Genomic DNA, 13948 nt, shown 5'->3' on the forward strand with positions numbered 1-13948 from the left:
TTTTCTGTTTCTGGATTTCTTTTGAGGAAAAAATACTTATACTCTCTTAATACTGTTATAATTTAATTTCGATGTGCAGCAGTTTCGTGCTTTTATTCTGGACAACACGCAACATTTGTCACCAACGGTCGCTAAAACTTTATTTTGAAACATGTAAGCTGTTAAATCGGAAGTTGTCCTTTTTGCCATGGAAACGGGAGGACGGGGCACATTTTAATATGCTGTAAAGCTCCTCAGTTTCCACTCCCTGCTCATCCTACCTGAAGTTTTAGGCGATGGTGGACGTAGCTGCTGATTTGAGCAGTTTATCTTTTGAGGTTGGACTGACGGAGGATGAGAAACAGTTACTCCACCTGCGTGCTCGCTCGGCTGGACTGACATTTTGCGGGAGCGCGCACGCAGTTTTCCTGTGTAAACTCGTCCAGTCTCTGAGGTAATTTGTCTGCAGGTCCATGTCAAGTGTTTGTGACACATAGGAAAAACTATTTTAACTTCTAGCGTGCTGTTTATTTTTAGATGTGTCATCACAAGTCACACTGCAAACGGAGACTCATCGGGAGCTGACAGTGACCTCTGCGTTGGGATTCTTGGGCTGGGTCACATCGGGAAACAGTTGCTCCTCTCCCTGCTTGAAAACTCTGGCATCAAACCCTCACACATTAAGATCTCTCACAGAAGACCAGAATCCGCAGGTATACTGACAAAATAAGTCACTTCAAGGCACTCAAAAGTCCCAAACCCACTAACACAATGTGTAATAATAGTGCAGGCTTGTGTTGACTCATAAATAACACTGCATTGAGTGCTCTCTTCTGCAAGTCAGATGCCAATAATCCCAGTTGACTACATCAATAATGAAAGAGATTCATATAAAATAATTCATACAGACTTTGGAGCATTGTCTCTAAAACAAATGCATGTATTTGTGTAAGGACTGAACTTCAGTTAATGCTTTTTATACTTCTTGAGTTTGCCATGTAGAGTAGCGTAAACATGAGTTTATTTAAATAAACTGCCCCCTGAGCTTCCTTCCTTGTACAATACTGATATATTCAAGATCCTGTGCTTGTGTTTGCCTCGCTGCTTCGCTGTTTCAGTGGAATTTATCCAGACAGGAGTTGAATGTTTCTTCGACAATCGCAGACTGGCAGCGTGGGCAGACGTTCTGTTCCTCTGCTGTCTGCCCTCTCACCTCCCAGAAGTCTGCGCTGATCTCCACTCTCACCTGTCAAAGCGCTGCCTTGTGTACAGCTTCCCCTGTGCTGTGTCTTCCACCAGGTACCACCACACTCACACACATGCGTCATTGTTGTTGATTTTCAGTACACTGAGTCCATTTCTTTTCATCTATTATTTCAGACTGGCACAGCTTCTTGGGCACGACTTTGTTCTCAAACCACAGTATGACTTTGTTGACTGTGACGCTGCAGATGTGTGGCTGTCCCGCAGTCGTCTGACCACAGCTCCTCTGACGGATCCTTTGTTGATAGAGGCATCCTGTCCACTTACAATGAGCGGTATGTCATGTTTTATAATGTCATGCATTATATAAGATGTGCATTAATTAAGTTGTATTCCTGTATAACTGTTTAAGAAGACTTGTGATTCCCATATTTAGGTGGCATTTCTCTGGATCTGAACTGGGTGTGTGCGGTGTTGTACAGCCTGCTAAATATCTGCACCTCTGCCGGTCTGGGATCCAGTGATGCTCTCTCTCTGATCAACGACCTCCTTAAGGAGAAATGTCCACACACTGTGGAATTAAACGCTCAGAGTTTCATCAGTGCATCTTACGCGTCTTTGCTTCTTACAGAGGAGTGAGTGCAACAGTGTACAGCTCAAGAATAGATTAATTTCTGTCATGTTTCACTCAGTCTGGTCCAGCTTTACACTGTAATGCAGCGTTGAAAAAAAAACAACAATTATTTAAAATGTTACGTGTCTTTTTCTTCTCCACAAAGGCCTTTTCCCTGGATTAATCTCACTGATGCTCAGACCAAGAAGACACCACTGATGTGCTTTCTATCAAGCAGCAAATCAATGCAACAGTGCATCTCTGCAGCATACAAATCCCTGCTAGAAGCACCAGTTACAGTCTAATGTAAAACTGTATGTCCCCTCCTCTATCCTGTCCAGCACAGACATTGTGTTCCTTAAAATAAAACAAATAAAATAATAATGTAATGCAAGATTACGTTTGAATAAATAGGTCTGTGTATTTTGTAATATTTTGTTTTTACATACTTAATCAGAATGGTAAATATGTGAAAAACTATATTTTACAATGTACAAAAAGCTACAATATTCTGTATTTACTGCAATATATATTGCAAATGCAATATAAATAAAAATGTTTGAAATGAAAGTCGACTCATCATTTATCATCTGTTGATTTGTTATATTTACACGGCAAGAAATAAAACACACTTAACAAAAACGAGAAAAAAAAACATGAAATAAATCAGAGTCGGCTGTGGCCATTGTTTTAAAATGAATAGCTGTACGGGTAAACTATTAATCTGTTCTTATGAATGTATCCGGAGGAGCTGAGGGAACACTTTTATTTAAGCCTTTAAAAGATCTCGGGAGTTCAGACTCGCAGGTTTTCGTCAAGACTCGAGAAAACACGGAAGCGTCAGAAATTCGTGTCTGTTTTTTCCTGTCAGGAAGCAGCACCGTGGAGAGAGACCCGTCACATGATTGCAGTGATACAGAGGCGTATTTCCCGATGGCCTGAGTTGGACTGAAGTAACATCGTATCGAGTTATCAGACCATCCGCGTTACACACCGTGGTAAGATAAGTTTGAGCTCAGTGTGCCCGCGGCTTCATCCGCACTTTCTCTGCCTGCTAGGTAACGGGAGCTAACGGGAGCTAACCAGCTAGCTGCAGGCTAATGTCAGTTTAGGAAGATAAAGCTAGATAGAGCTAATGACACACACACACAAACACACACACACACACATTTGGCTTCCACGGCTTTAGATGTAAATTCACAAATGTGTGCTGTGGTTACCGCGGTCCATTAATGTCAAACAGCAGTATGTTTAGTTTATCTGCGTTTATGAGGCTAGTTTCAGTGTTGTCACCTTCCCCTCCCGTAGCGGTGGAAGGGGCGGGGTTTCATCTTTCCCGGCCACGCAGACTGAGGTGTTTGTCTTGTCTTTACAGTCATGGAGAGATTAGAGGCTACATCAGAGCTCCAGTCGCGGCTGTCATCCCTGTCCTTCTCGTCGTTCCCCGGAATAACATCCAAACAGTGCGACAACCGACCGCTGGACAGGTAGCCTGTTGCTGCAGAAAGTGCTGCTTATAAAGCTACTGTAAGGAAACGCATTGCTAGTTATACTTCTCGCATCCTGATGTCTTCACTGTTGAAATATTGTGATGTCTGTCCTGTTGCTATACTATCTGCTCTTCAGGCTCCAGAACACGGACCTTTCACAGAGCTGCACCCAGTCCAAGACCCAAGCTGACATGGACGAAACCAAGGAGGATTCAGGGCAACATGCTGAGGTAGTTAATATTTAAGCATGCCGGAAGGGCTGTCATTGAGTGGCAATAAACAGGGAGGTGTAATATATATTTTCTAAGCTATAACATCAGTCTTGTGTGAATGCCTTTTGAGGGTAATCAAGAGGCCCCTGCTGAGCCGGCCACTGGGGAAGGAAGCGAGGAGAACAACAGCGCTGGGAGCTGTCAGCCCTCTGCTGAGATGAAAGGTGAGGGACCTGCTGAGTGTGCCATCATGACTGCTGCTTTGTTTATTTATATTCTGAGGTTTCATAAATCTGCTGCAAATGTGTTTATAGTGTAATACCAGCTCTAAAAACATCAATTTGCATACAATTTATTTGTGGCTATTGCTAGATAAATAATTATCAGAGTTGCTGTTGTGCTCTTTGTGGACACATTGCCATTTGTTGCTCCTGATGGCAGCCCAGATGCCCCCTCTTAAACCCCCAACAACATGGACATCTGCTGCACTGAAGGAGCTAAAGGCAAAGCTTCGAATGGAGGAGGACAGCGTGGTGACAGTGTACCGAGGCGACATCATGACAGTTCACGTGCCCACTGTCCCCGAGGCCAAAAAAGTGTGCTGGGAGTTTGCTACAGACGGCTACGACATTGGCTTTGGCATATATTTTGACTGGACTCCTGTCACGAGCCGGTCTATCACAGTGCACATCAGCGAGTCAAGTGATGATGAAGATGAAGAGGAGGAGCTGGAAGGTCAGTCAGTGAGAAATTCAGAATTCAAAGCGGCCTGAATTTAGTTTCCACTTTGGCCTGTTTAAAGCCTTTTCACTGGATGTCTCAGTTATCATTCTGTAAAACATATCAGTCGCTCTCTATCTACAAGACACATCATAATTGCGTGTTTTTTATGTGTTTTCCTCCAGCTGGGATCTGAGGCAGCGTGTTGACTCTGTGGTTTATGTGCTCTCTGTTGCAGGGCCTGTCGGTAACGGAGACGTCGAGAAGGGCTCCAAAAATCAAACCAACTCAAACTTGGCTGAAATCTTACCTGTATACCGCCAGGACAGTCACTTGTGTGTCAACGGGGGGAGCCACGATTTTCCAGGTGAAGGCACTTACCTCCTGAAGTTTGATAACTCCTACTCACTATGGCGAAATAAAACTCTTTACTACAGAGTTTATTACAGTGCCTGAGATGCCAATTTACTGTTTATGAATGTATGCTTTACATAAGAATACTTCTCTTAAGAACTATTTTTTGATTCCTTACTTGGAAAAAAGTTATTAAAGGTTAAATATAGGCATATCTATTTTTGATCACTATCAGCTTGTGTTGCCATTTGTTGAATTTACGTAAACGGTCAGATAGTTTTGAACGCAACATTTGCTCCAATGTCTCGCTGATAGATATTTGATGAAGCCTTGCATTTGTGCCATATTCCCATGTATGCACTGTGCTATTTGGTCAAGTGCTCATCATAAAACGTATACTGTCTTCAGTCGTCACATTTCTATGGTAGCGGTGATCAGGGAACACCTGCACAGAATATATTTCCCTAGTCCAGGTGCTTAATCAGCAGTGCTCTACAGAAATGAAGGGTTTTTTTTTTTTTTGTGTGTGTGTGCGTGTGTGTGTGTATACGAGCACCTTCTGTGATTATGGTTATGTTGCTTTGTTGTTGTTACTTATATTTATCCTTCTGCTTTGTAGCGTAACTTATTTTCTATCTGTGTTCAATTGAATCATGTGATAATGGAGAATATAATTACGTGATACAAATTCTGTGCACAGAGCCGTCTACTGTCATAGTGGTGTGTTGGTAAAAAGTTGAATGTACCGAAGCAAGTGGTTTTCCAAAGTGTGCTTTTTATGACACAAATAAAAGTCATCCCTTATCGCAAAGCTCTTATTATGTAATATAGATTCAATATTTACATTTGCCTCACCCCCACCCTTTAATTTGCTTTTTCTGAGCTAGGGAGTGGTTGTAATATTCCATCTAAATGTATTTTGTGCACAAGGTCTATGTAAGTAAAGGTCAGTGTGTTTGTTTTTGAATATCCTCAGTGTGTTGAACAGCCTCGTTCCATCCTGTTTCTGAAATCAGTGCTTCTGCTACACCTCACTTGTGCGCATGTTCCCAAAGATAGCACAGATTTGGCTGCTAATGCCGTATACAATGTAAAGCAACTGGTTTAAAGCTTCCCATGTTTGCTGTACTGTACCTTTACTGTAAGTTATGATGACATTTGTTCCTGAAATTTATATTCGAAAAATAAAGATAAGATTGTGATTTCTGTGTGGTTTATTTGGGAATTGGATTAAACGTACTGTAATTAGCAGATGGTAGTTTAGGTAAATGTTGCACCATGACACTTGAGAGATGTCATTAAGACTGCTGGTGTGTGTAGTCTCCAACCAACCAAATCTGTCTATTCCACCTGAGACGCCGTCATTTCATAACAGTCTCACTGCTGATCCAGGATTAGAAAGCGCTCCAGGATTGGTCCCCTGTGCTTCCATTAAAACGTGGCACAGAGGGATTGATGTAATTGTTACAGAGGTGCTGATGAAACCAGGTTTTATTTTCAGCTCTCCCCAAAGGCCAGTCAGAGTCCAGAGTTACATCTGGTGTCACTCATGGTTTACTGGATTGTTAAAAACAACTAGGAGAAACATTCTGAAATTGCTCTTATATGTTGCTATTCCCAATTTTATGTTTTAGTTATAGAACTAGTTAAAACAGTGAGTTAAGTAGTTAAAGTACTACATTCATTCAGTTAGAGTTAGATGATGATTTGAGGAGATATATACACATATATACACTGTTGCAGCCAGCACAATCTAGTACAATTTATTTATTGTTTGATGTGTTCCTGCTGCTGATTAAACAATAAAGGCATATCTAAGATTGCAGTTTGAGGTGGTGTTGTATTGAACTATAAAGAATGTGTTTTCAGTGACTCCCATTACATACTGCACATGAGGGAGGCAGAAAGATAACATAAACCATTACAGCATCACTCTGTAGAGCCTTGAAATAGCCAAAATGTAATAGATTAAGTCAAAGATATTACTGAATACATCATGAATTAGTAGTGTTATGTAATTAAAACGTCTCTTAATCTTAGTCTTTAAAATATATCATTAATCTCCAGACATTTAGTTTTTTCTTGAACTAATAATCAGTTGATAAATGAAAACATAATTTATTATAAAATAAATCAAGTCAGTTTCTCGGCTCCATAAACCACAGCCTCATTAATGACCATAGAGATGAATGAATATCTCTGATGTGACCATAAAAACTGAACAGATGAAGCATTTTGTCAAATATAACTTATCTGTGTTTTTTTTTTTATCTAGGGAAATAAAAGGCTTAGAGTGGTAAATAATAGTTATAATCTTACTTCTTCAATAAAATTACTTCTGGCTGCTTTTAGTGATTTCCATTTATATTTTCTTCCACTTACACAGGACAGAAAAGAGTACATGAGAGGCTTTTAAAATAAGTTCTACTATACAAACAGTGCATTGTTCGGTAACACCAAACAATCCAGGTGTTCAGTTTCCTGGCAATTAATCAATTAATTATACTGAGGTCTCACGTGCGCGTTTCCACAACGGCCTCGAGCTCGAGTCAGCCAATCAGAGGTGATTACCGGAGCTCGAGGTTGGGCCAAAGTTTTGCTAGCTGCTTGTTCTCAAAAACTACGTTAGTTGATGAGGCGACCCTGAACCAACAATGGGGAGGCTGAATTTCTACGTCCTTTGGTCCCTGCGTGACGCTCCCCGCCAGTTCATCAGGTAGGCCTCCACATTCAGTCGTTTTTAACTCTGAAACAACCTCTCAAACCTTGTCCGGGTTTCACCTCCCGCAGCAAATCCAACCGAAGGTGCTTTCAAGTCCACGTCCCACTGCCTCTTCCCAAACACCTGGTCATCTTTGGTCTTGGGGAATGGAAATGTAATGAGACAATCTCAGTAGATGTTCTGGTCAGTGCAGAAGTACCGGCTCAGAACATTGGGACCCTGTCACCACAAGCAAGGTATGTAGAAGAAGGGGATTAGTTACTTTCCACACAATAAAAACCCTTCAAATTGGTATAATCCACTCTGAACTCAGGTGCCTGACCTGGGAGGGTGACTGGAGCGCTGACATTGTCACAGTGGCAGCAGAGAGAGGCAGGAGAGGAGTTTATGGCAAGATTGTGCTCTCAGTGTGCGGAGAGGTAGGTTTCAGTTGTTAACACAGAGATGGATGTTCCTAGTTAATGTTCAGCATAAGGAAAACAACAAGCAAGTATCCTAAAACTTATACATATACCTAACAATGATACTTTACTCACTCATTTTCTGCATTTAGAAGGCATCATTTTGTACATTTTCACTGTTTTTGTGCACTGACTAGCCACAGGATGAAGTCTTCAGCAGTACTCCTCTGGTTCAAAGGAAATGTCTGTTCCCAGAACAGCACAACACCACTGATCTCTCTTGCACATTACCCCAAAGCACTGGAAATGAAACGGTGAGATAAACGGGGTTAAAATCGTTCTTGTAGCCTCCACTTTTGCTGCCAGATTTCATCGTTGTCCTGCTTTGCAGATAACTACCAACTCCATGCACCTGGGTGATAGTGTTTGCTATGCTGAGATCCAAGTTAATAGAATTGACACCAGTGATTCAACTATGAGAAATAAACCCGTAGTTTGGCCTACGGTAAGAGTCATGCTTAAGAATATATTGATGTCTCAGTGTGGGTGGGGTTACTTATTCTGTGATACCGTGCAAATGAAAGGATAAGACACCCAGACGGACAGTTATTAGTAAGAGAGGCCACCTGACATGGAGCTCTGAGGACATGGACAGTCTCATTGAGGACATAGACCAGGCTTCAACCCCCAAGAAAAAGAGGCTGTCCAGGATGAGCAGCCAAGAAGAAATGACTGTACAGATAAAGAATGAGAACAGAGAAGGTAAGAAACAGGAACTTAACAATCGTTGCAGTCAGTGTGCGAACTATACTATGGCGTTCAGGGGAGCTCACTTTTGTTTTAGCGAATAATGGCTATTTGGCATGCAGACTGAGTGGGTCTAAGACAGTTTGTTTTATCTTTGAGTTTAATTGAGTGAAGTTTAGGACACTATGTCACCACACTGCCGTGGTGATGGCAAGGATCTTTATTAGAATTAGTGATGAATCACCCTCATGCAAGAATCATACATCAATAATAGCCTATTTTTACACATGAGCCATTATAATGAAGATAAAGAAAGTAGCACTGCTTGGGGGAAAAAATAGCATATTGTTAGTACCCCACACACACACACGCACACGCACAGACACAGACACACAAAATGGGTTTTCACAGACACTTGGGTTTAGTTTCAGTGTGTCCATCAAAGCGCTGGAGCCACACGATGTGTCTGAGTGACCCTGACACAGCCATCCTCATCGGAGGGGAGACGGCAGATCAAAACTACTGCAAGGACTCTCTGTGGAAGCTCGAGTTAGGTCAGTGGAGTTTGTTTAATCATTTGTTTGGTCATATATTGCTTATTGGTCAGCTTGCTGGTAGCAGATCATAAGGGGAAATTGTTTACGACCAAAGAAGGAATTACAGTTCCCCTCCACTAAATATGTTGTTCTTCTTGTTCCTGCAGTTGGATGTTTGAGCTTCATTGTGCAGAATGATGTTTGTACAGAGTCTGACACTAGAAGGATGTTTTCACATTCATCTGCTGAAAGTGGAAAGTTTCTCTGTTCTCATTAAAAATCAGATTTTTAAGGGGTGGGGCCTATGAGCATTATTTGTGACATCACAAATAGTTAGGAAGTCAGTCCTGGTCCAGTATGCAACTTATACAAGTGTGATATAGAAACCTGAATCCACCAGAGCACATACACTGAGAATGGACTTGACAATGAAGTAGGAGACATCTTGTGTCCGACAGGAAAACTTTAAAAATTAACAACATTTGCAGAATTTTAATAATGTTTATTTTTTTAACTATTTTTTGCAGAAAAACATAGATTATTCCAAGCAGATTTTTTTTCATATATGTTTAGCCCTCAAGCATTTGCGCACTGAACATGATGTGTTTTCCCACATTGTATCACCTTTTTGACATCTTCCCAGACAATGACTTCTGGTTCCCCATGAACTCGTCTGCTTCTGGACCCGCACCGCCGTGTGCCCGAGGACACTCTGCAACCTATGACCCAGACTCTAAGTCGGTCTTTGTTTACGGTGGCCTGAGGGAGGGTCAGCGCTACAGCGAGCTGTACATCCTTAATACTTTGACCTGGAAGTGGAAGCTTGTCACTGTGGGTTTGTTGCAAGTTACTAACAGTAGTTTTTCTTATCAAATCCTCAAGCAGAGTTATAGGAAATGCTTTCCTTTGGTTTGTTTTTGTGGATTTACCCCCCTTTTTAGGCAAAAGGCAATGTTCCAAATTTGGCATATCATTCTGCAACCTTTTATAAGAAAGAGCTTTTTGTCTTTGGTGGAGTTCAACCGAGCCATTCCTCTGCGGATAAATCCTGCAGTAATGCTCTGTACATCTTTAACCCAGAGTTTGAACTTTGGTACCAGCCGATTGTGGAGGGGGACAGACCTTTGCCACGGTTTGGGTCAGTCTTCTTTTTAAAAACGACTGCAGTTAGTTTCATCGAAGTACTGCTTTACTTTACATCCTTGTGTTTGTGTCACGCAGTCACTCAGCCACACTCATGTCACAGAAGCTGATAATATTTGGCGGACGGAAAACTGCTACGTACCTTAACGATCTCCACGTTCTAGATCTGGGTAAGATGAAGAAGATTCAGTGGCTGCAGTAGGAAACAATTTTGTGTCCAGATTTAAACTGTTTATATATTTTATTTTTTTTTTTTTTCCTTAATGAGGGAAGGATTCATGGAGTACACAGCTGTGAAGTGTGGGAACATGCCACCACTGCCTCGAGGGTGAGTACATGATTAATCAACCTTGAGAGATGTCACTAACGTAGCCATCTGGTTTTTTTATATTTTTGGTGTCATGCACAGAAAAAAAAACTGCGATTGAATTTAATTGGTTTTAACACAAAATATCATTTCTAGAGACAAAATTCTCTCTGCATTGTTTCCTATGGTTTTTTTTTTAACTCAACATGAAATAACAAAAGTGAAGATGCATGTTTAATTATTGTGTATAAACTGGTTTTAGAACAGTAATGGTACATATGAAAAATCTCCTCGGCTGTACATGGACAGGTTTCACACAGCTCTACCAGTTTCAGACAACAAGATTTTAATCAGTGGAGGTTGCAGTGCCATCGGAGCCCTGCAGGACGTACATATTTTCAACACTGGTAAGTTTGTGTCACTGCCAACCGATTTATGTATAGTAAATAACTCAAAACGATACTAATGTTATTAACTTCAGTCCATAATTGCTCAATAAGGTTGGTCTTTGGCACTAAAACAGACTTTTACTTTAAGTCACCCTGTTATGTGTCACAAATCAACTGTTGTGTAAAGTGAATCCCCCCCCTGCTGTGATTTCTCCTCAGACACCACCATGTGGAGCTCAGTGGCGTCTCCTCTGCTTTGCTCCAAGCCTCGTGCGGGACACAGCATGATACATTTGGGCTGCTCCACCCTAACGGACGCTGGGAAGCACAAAAATGTCAGCATCCGCATCACATTGTTGGTGTTTGGTGGTTCAGATTGCTCCGGTACCTTCTACAACGACACAGTCAGGTGCACAGTGGAGATCCCTGGTGACAGCTGATGGATTCATTAGGGAGGATATCTGAACAAGACAATTGTTTTTACCATTTTTAAACAGTGGAGGCAGAGACGCTGTGATAATATGAGAAAAATGGCATCTGCAACTATCTATAACTGTTTTTCTGCCTGGTTGTTTGTCTTTACATGTTAAAATGTTTGAATTTCTGTATGATGTATTCTACAGCTTTATTTTAGCTTGGTTTTTGCCTCTTAAATGACCATCAATACTTCCCCTACATAGACAACATGCTGCGATCTGTGAGCTGAGGGGTTTTGCACTTTGCATAACAAATCTGTGATCTGCATGTTTTACACATTTCTTTGTTGTTTACCTTGTCCCCACATATTGGTATGTATTTGAGGGTAACATGCTGGATAAAGTCAAAATCCTAATAAATATTTTTAACTCAGTTTCTTGTTATTTAAAGTAAACACTGAAAACCAATTATATTCACTGCATTTTATTTAACAATATACAAAATTGCATGGCTGTCTCTAAAGCTGCTCAGATGTTGTTCTATGCACGCAGATCCACAGGTGTGTCTGGTTGCATGGACGGGTGGCTCTCTTTGAAAGCTTCAATCTCAACTAAGGCTTCATTTAACCTTTTGATAGTTGGATACTGCCCGACGTCCACTTTGAATCTATAGAGATTAAAGACAAAGAGGTCATGCATCTCTGTAGAAGTTCAGCAGGGTCTTTGGCACATTTTATGTAAACAAAAAGGGTTAAAAACAACGAAGACATGCTAAACTATCAATTACAAAATGCCATGACATTCATCATGATCTCTTCTATTTAGGGCCGACTGAGTATTAATCTGGCATTTATGTTGCACTTTTTATGAAATTTCTGATTACATACCGCTCTGCGTTGTAGACTTGTGGGACCAGACAGATGTCTGCCATGGATATCTGAAAGGTAAACAGTGAGTTAGAAGATACATTTCTGCTGTATATCACACTGTTGTTACTCTTTAATACGCTAGCCATGCTCTTACCTCATCACCTACACAATATTTCCCCGCCGTTTGCTTCAGAATGGGCTCAAGAGCTGGAAGAGAAAGGTACACATAAATAATATTGTAAAGGGAAGTGAAGTGTGGATGTATAGTTGAGAAGATGAGCTTTCACTAACCTTGAAAGCCACGATCAATAAAGTGCTGAGCCCACTGCATCTTTTCTGCTCCTATTTTCTGAATCACGTACAGATTCTGAAACATTCAGGAATGAATCCATACTGTGAACTTGCAACCGTAGACTTTTGTATCCAAAATAGCTTCAGTTTGACTTTGTTATGATTTGGACTGTGCTCCTCTCACCTGCAGTGGCTGTATCCCGGAGGCAATGAGATCACTTATCATCCGAACCTGGGCACGTTTCTGTGGGTCTGCTGGAAGAAGCCGAGGGCCTGGCCTGGTCTCATCGATGTACTGGATCACTGCCAGCTGTGTGAGCAAGAAACCATTTCCATCAGTATTTCAGTTGGTTAACTAAAACATGGTGTTGTAGGATGGACATGGGTGAAGAGTTTGGGGACTCACTGACTGAGAGAGGGTGGTGCCATCTATTTCAACTGCAGGCACTTGTTGCATGGGGTTTAATGTCTTGTACTGTTGTGTAAACTTGAGAACATTTAGAAGATTTTTTTAACATCTATATGCACACATTGTTCATTTAAGACCAGAGTAGCCGATAACACTTTATAATGCTCATTATCATGTACAGTCATGTCAGTGTGTAATTTTTGCATTGATATACCTGCTGACCTCCATCTTTGATTAGACTGACTGGAACCTGGTCATATTCAATACCTTTAAGAGCAAAGGCTGGTGCACAAAAAGTTAATTATTATCTCGTTCACATCAAAATACTTTAAAGAAAAAACTGTTTAAGTAGTCAAATGATGTGTCGAGACTTACCAATGCGGACTCTCCATGAGCAGGAGCTTCTGAAATATCCATGAAGAACAGGCTGTGCAGAAACACAAAACAGAAAAACGTTCAGTCCATTTAAAAAACCCATCACATTTCCCTTTAAATATATTTAACTTCAATCTAAAATGTTTCTACTGGTTCACCTTAGTTTGGGTCGCCATAGCTTTTGTTTTTAAATTGCTCTACTTTTCTGAACTTTTCTGACTGAATCAACTATTGCAAGTAGTTTTCCAGTTCAACAGTCTCATCATCCTCCAGCAGCCAATAGGATGTGCTCCTAAAATCCCTCCTACCTACTCTTTGGTCCATGACTAAGCAACATCTGGGCTTCACATGGTTCACATTAGCGACCTGGTGCGCACACACACACACACACATAGCAAACAGCCAACAATTGTATTACAGTACCTTGGCGAGGCAAACTAAGGACAAGTGCATTGCTGTGTCTGTGATAACGTTATCGCTTTTATTTTTTTTGGGGGGGGGATACGCTGTGCTGCTAGCTCAAAGACACGTCGAATACGTCCTGCACATTTCACAGAAAAGTCCCTCTTCCTTGTCTTCAGTGACGAGTTTACAATGTCATGCAGACACAGCTCAAACACTCTGCTAAAAATCAGAACAGCCAGCTTAGTTCAAGCTCCGAGCTTCTGGTCACAGTTCAGCTCCGGGTTGCGTAACTTCCAGCCAGACTGCCGAATCATTTTATCCAATCATTAGCCGAGTTTCACAGTTAGGGCGGGATTATCTAAAATAT

The 13948-nt window shown here is 41.2% G+C and overlaps 4 protein-coding genes across 5 annotated transcripts; 3 read left to right on the forward strand and 1 right to left on the reverse strand.

Moving 5' to 3' along the window:
• Window positions 1-75: 75 nt before the first annotated feature.
• Window positions 76-2365, forward strand: noxred1 (NADP-dependent oxidoreductase domain containing 1). The gene is made up of 6 exons (XM_051396337.1): window positions 76-433; window positions 517-692; window positions 1098-1278; window positions 1360-1517; window positions 1619-1817; window positions 1962-2365. Exons 1-6 carry the CDS (start codon window positions 276-278, stop codon window positions 2098-2100), a joined length of 1011 nt encoding a protein of 336 aa, XP_051252297.1. The 5' UTR covers window positions 76-275; the 3' UTR covers window positions 2101-2365.
• A 260-nt stretch (window positions 2366-2625) lies between these two features.
• Window positions 2626-5773, forward strand: tmed8 (transmembrane p24 trafficking protein 8). The gene is made up of 6 exons (XM_051396338.1): window positions 2626-2793; window positions 3171-3282; window positions 3422-3515; window positions 3628-3721; window positions 3939-4232; window positions 4456-5773. The coding sequence occupies exons 2-6, from the start codon at window positions 3173-3175 to the stop codon at window positions 4671-4673; spliced, it is 810 nt and encodes a 269-aa protein (XP_051252298.1). The 5' UTR covers window positions 2626-2793; window positions 3171-3172; the 3' UTR covers window positions 4674-5773.
• A 1348-nt stretch (window positions 5774-7121) lies between these two features.
• On the forward strand, window positions 7122-11665 carry zgc:163014 (uncharacterized protein LOC100038766 homolog). The gene is made up of 13 exons (XM_051393933.1): window positions 7122-7287; window positions 7362-7529; window positions 7607-7712; window positions 7892-8008; window positions 8086-8199; window positions 8279-8456; window positions 8867-8995; window positions 9621-9808; window positions 9919-10115; window positions 10199-10290; window positions 10394-10448; window positions 10737-10834; window positions 11036-11665. The coding sequence occupies exons 1-13, from the start codon at window positions 7226-7228 to the stop codon at window positions 11254-11256; spliced, it is 1725 nt and encodes a 574-aa protein (XP_051249893.1). The 5' UTR covers window positions 7122-7225; the 3' UTR covers window positions 11257-11665.
• Window positions 11666-11700: 35 nt separating this feature from the next.
• On the reverse strand, window positions 11701-13856 carry gstz1 (glutathione S-transferase zeta 1). 2 transcript variants are annotated; one of them, XM_051393952.1, is made up of 9 exons: window positions 13600-13856; window positions 13177-13228; window positions 13016-13083; window positions 12799-12879; window positions 12577-12702; window positions 12393-12468; window positions 12256-12308; window positions 12120-12169; window positions 11701-11899 (listed from the first exon to the last, which is right to left on the reverse strand). In XM_051393952.1, the coding sequence occupies exons 1-9, from the start codon at window positions 13627-13629 to the stop codon at window positions 11773-11775; spliced, it is 663 nt and encodes a 220-aa protein (XP_051249912.1). In that variant the 5' UTR covers window positions 13630-13856; the 3' UTR covers window positions 11701-11772. The 2 variants fall into 2 exon arrangements, with proteins under 2 accessions (XP_051249912.1, XP_051249923.1); XM_051393963.1 differs by lacking the exon at window positions 13600-13856 and adding an exon at window positions 13335-13496.
• Between the last annotated feature and the right edge of the window lie 92 nt (window positions 13857-13948).

The sequence above is a fragment of the Dicentrarchus labrax genome, unplaced genomic scaffold (genome assembly GCF_905237075.1).
Source record: "Dicentrarchus labrax unplaced genomic scaffold, dlabrax2021, whole genome shotgun sequence".
Lineage (NCBI taxonomy): Eukaryota > Metazoa > Chordata > Actinopteri > Moronidae > Dicentrarchus > Dicentrarchus labrax.

What these genes read in the sequence shown, in the direction of transcription:
- noxred1 (XM_051396337.1), top strand. Translation starts at nt 276, where the DNA reads ATGGTGGACGTAGCTGCTGATTTGAGCAGTTTATCTTTTGAGGTTGGA. An exon ending in CAGAAGACCAGAATCCGCAG is followed by an intron (nt 693 to 1,097) that starts GTATACTGACAA and finishes TCGCTGTTTCAG; the next exon opens with TGGAATTTATCCAGACAGGA. An exon ending in TGTGCTGTGTCTTCCACCAG is followed by an intron (nt 1,279 to 1,359) that starts GTACCACCACAC and finishes CTATTATTTCAG; the next exon opens with ACTGGCACAGCTTCTTGGGC.
- tmed8 (XM_051396338.1), top strand. Translation starts at nt 3,173, where the DNA reads ATGGAGAGATTAGAGGCTACATCAGAGCTCCAGTCGCGGCTGTCATCC. An exon ending in ATTCAGGGCAACATGCTGAG is followed by an intron (nt 3,516 to 3,627) that starts GTAGTTAATATT and finishes ATGCCTTTTGAG; the next exon opens with GGTAATCAAGAGGCCCCTGC. An exon ending in GCCCTCTGCTGAGATGAAAG is followed by an intron (nt 3,722 to 3,938) that starts GTGAGGGACCTG and finishes TCCTGATGGCAG; the next exon opens with CCCAGATGCCCCCTCTTAAA.
- zgc:163014 (XM_051393933.1), top strand. Translation starts at nt 7,226, where the DNA reads ATGGGGAGGCTGAATTTCTACGTCCTTTGGTCCCTGCGTGACGCTCCC. An exon ending in ACCCTGTCACCACAAGCAAG is followed by an intron (nt 7,530 to 7,606) that starts GTATGTAGAAGA and finishes CTCTGAACTCAG; the next exon opens with GTGCCTGACCTGGGAGGGTG. An exon ending in AAAGAATGAGAACAGAGAAG is followed by an intron (nt 8,457 to 8,866) that starts GTAAGAAACAGG and finishes ACTTGGGTTTAG; the next exon opens with TTTCAGTGTGTCCATCAAAG.
- gstz1 (XM_051393952.1), bottom strand. Translation starts at nt 13,629, where the DNA reads ATGCACTTGTCCTTAGTTTGCCTCGCCAAG. An exon ending in CCTTAGTTTGCCTCGCCAAG is followed by an intron (nt 13,229 to 13,599) that starts GTACTGTAATAC and finishes GTTTCTGCACAG; the next exon opens with CCTGTTCTTCATGGATATTT. An exon ending in CTCATGGAGAGTCCGCATTG is followed by an intron (nt 13,084 to 13,176) that starts GTAAGTCTCGAC and finishes TTTGTGCACCAG; the next exon opens with CCTTTGCTCTTAAAGGTATT.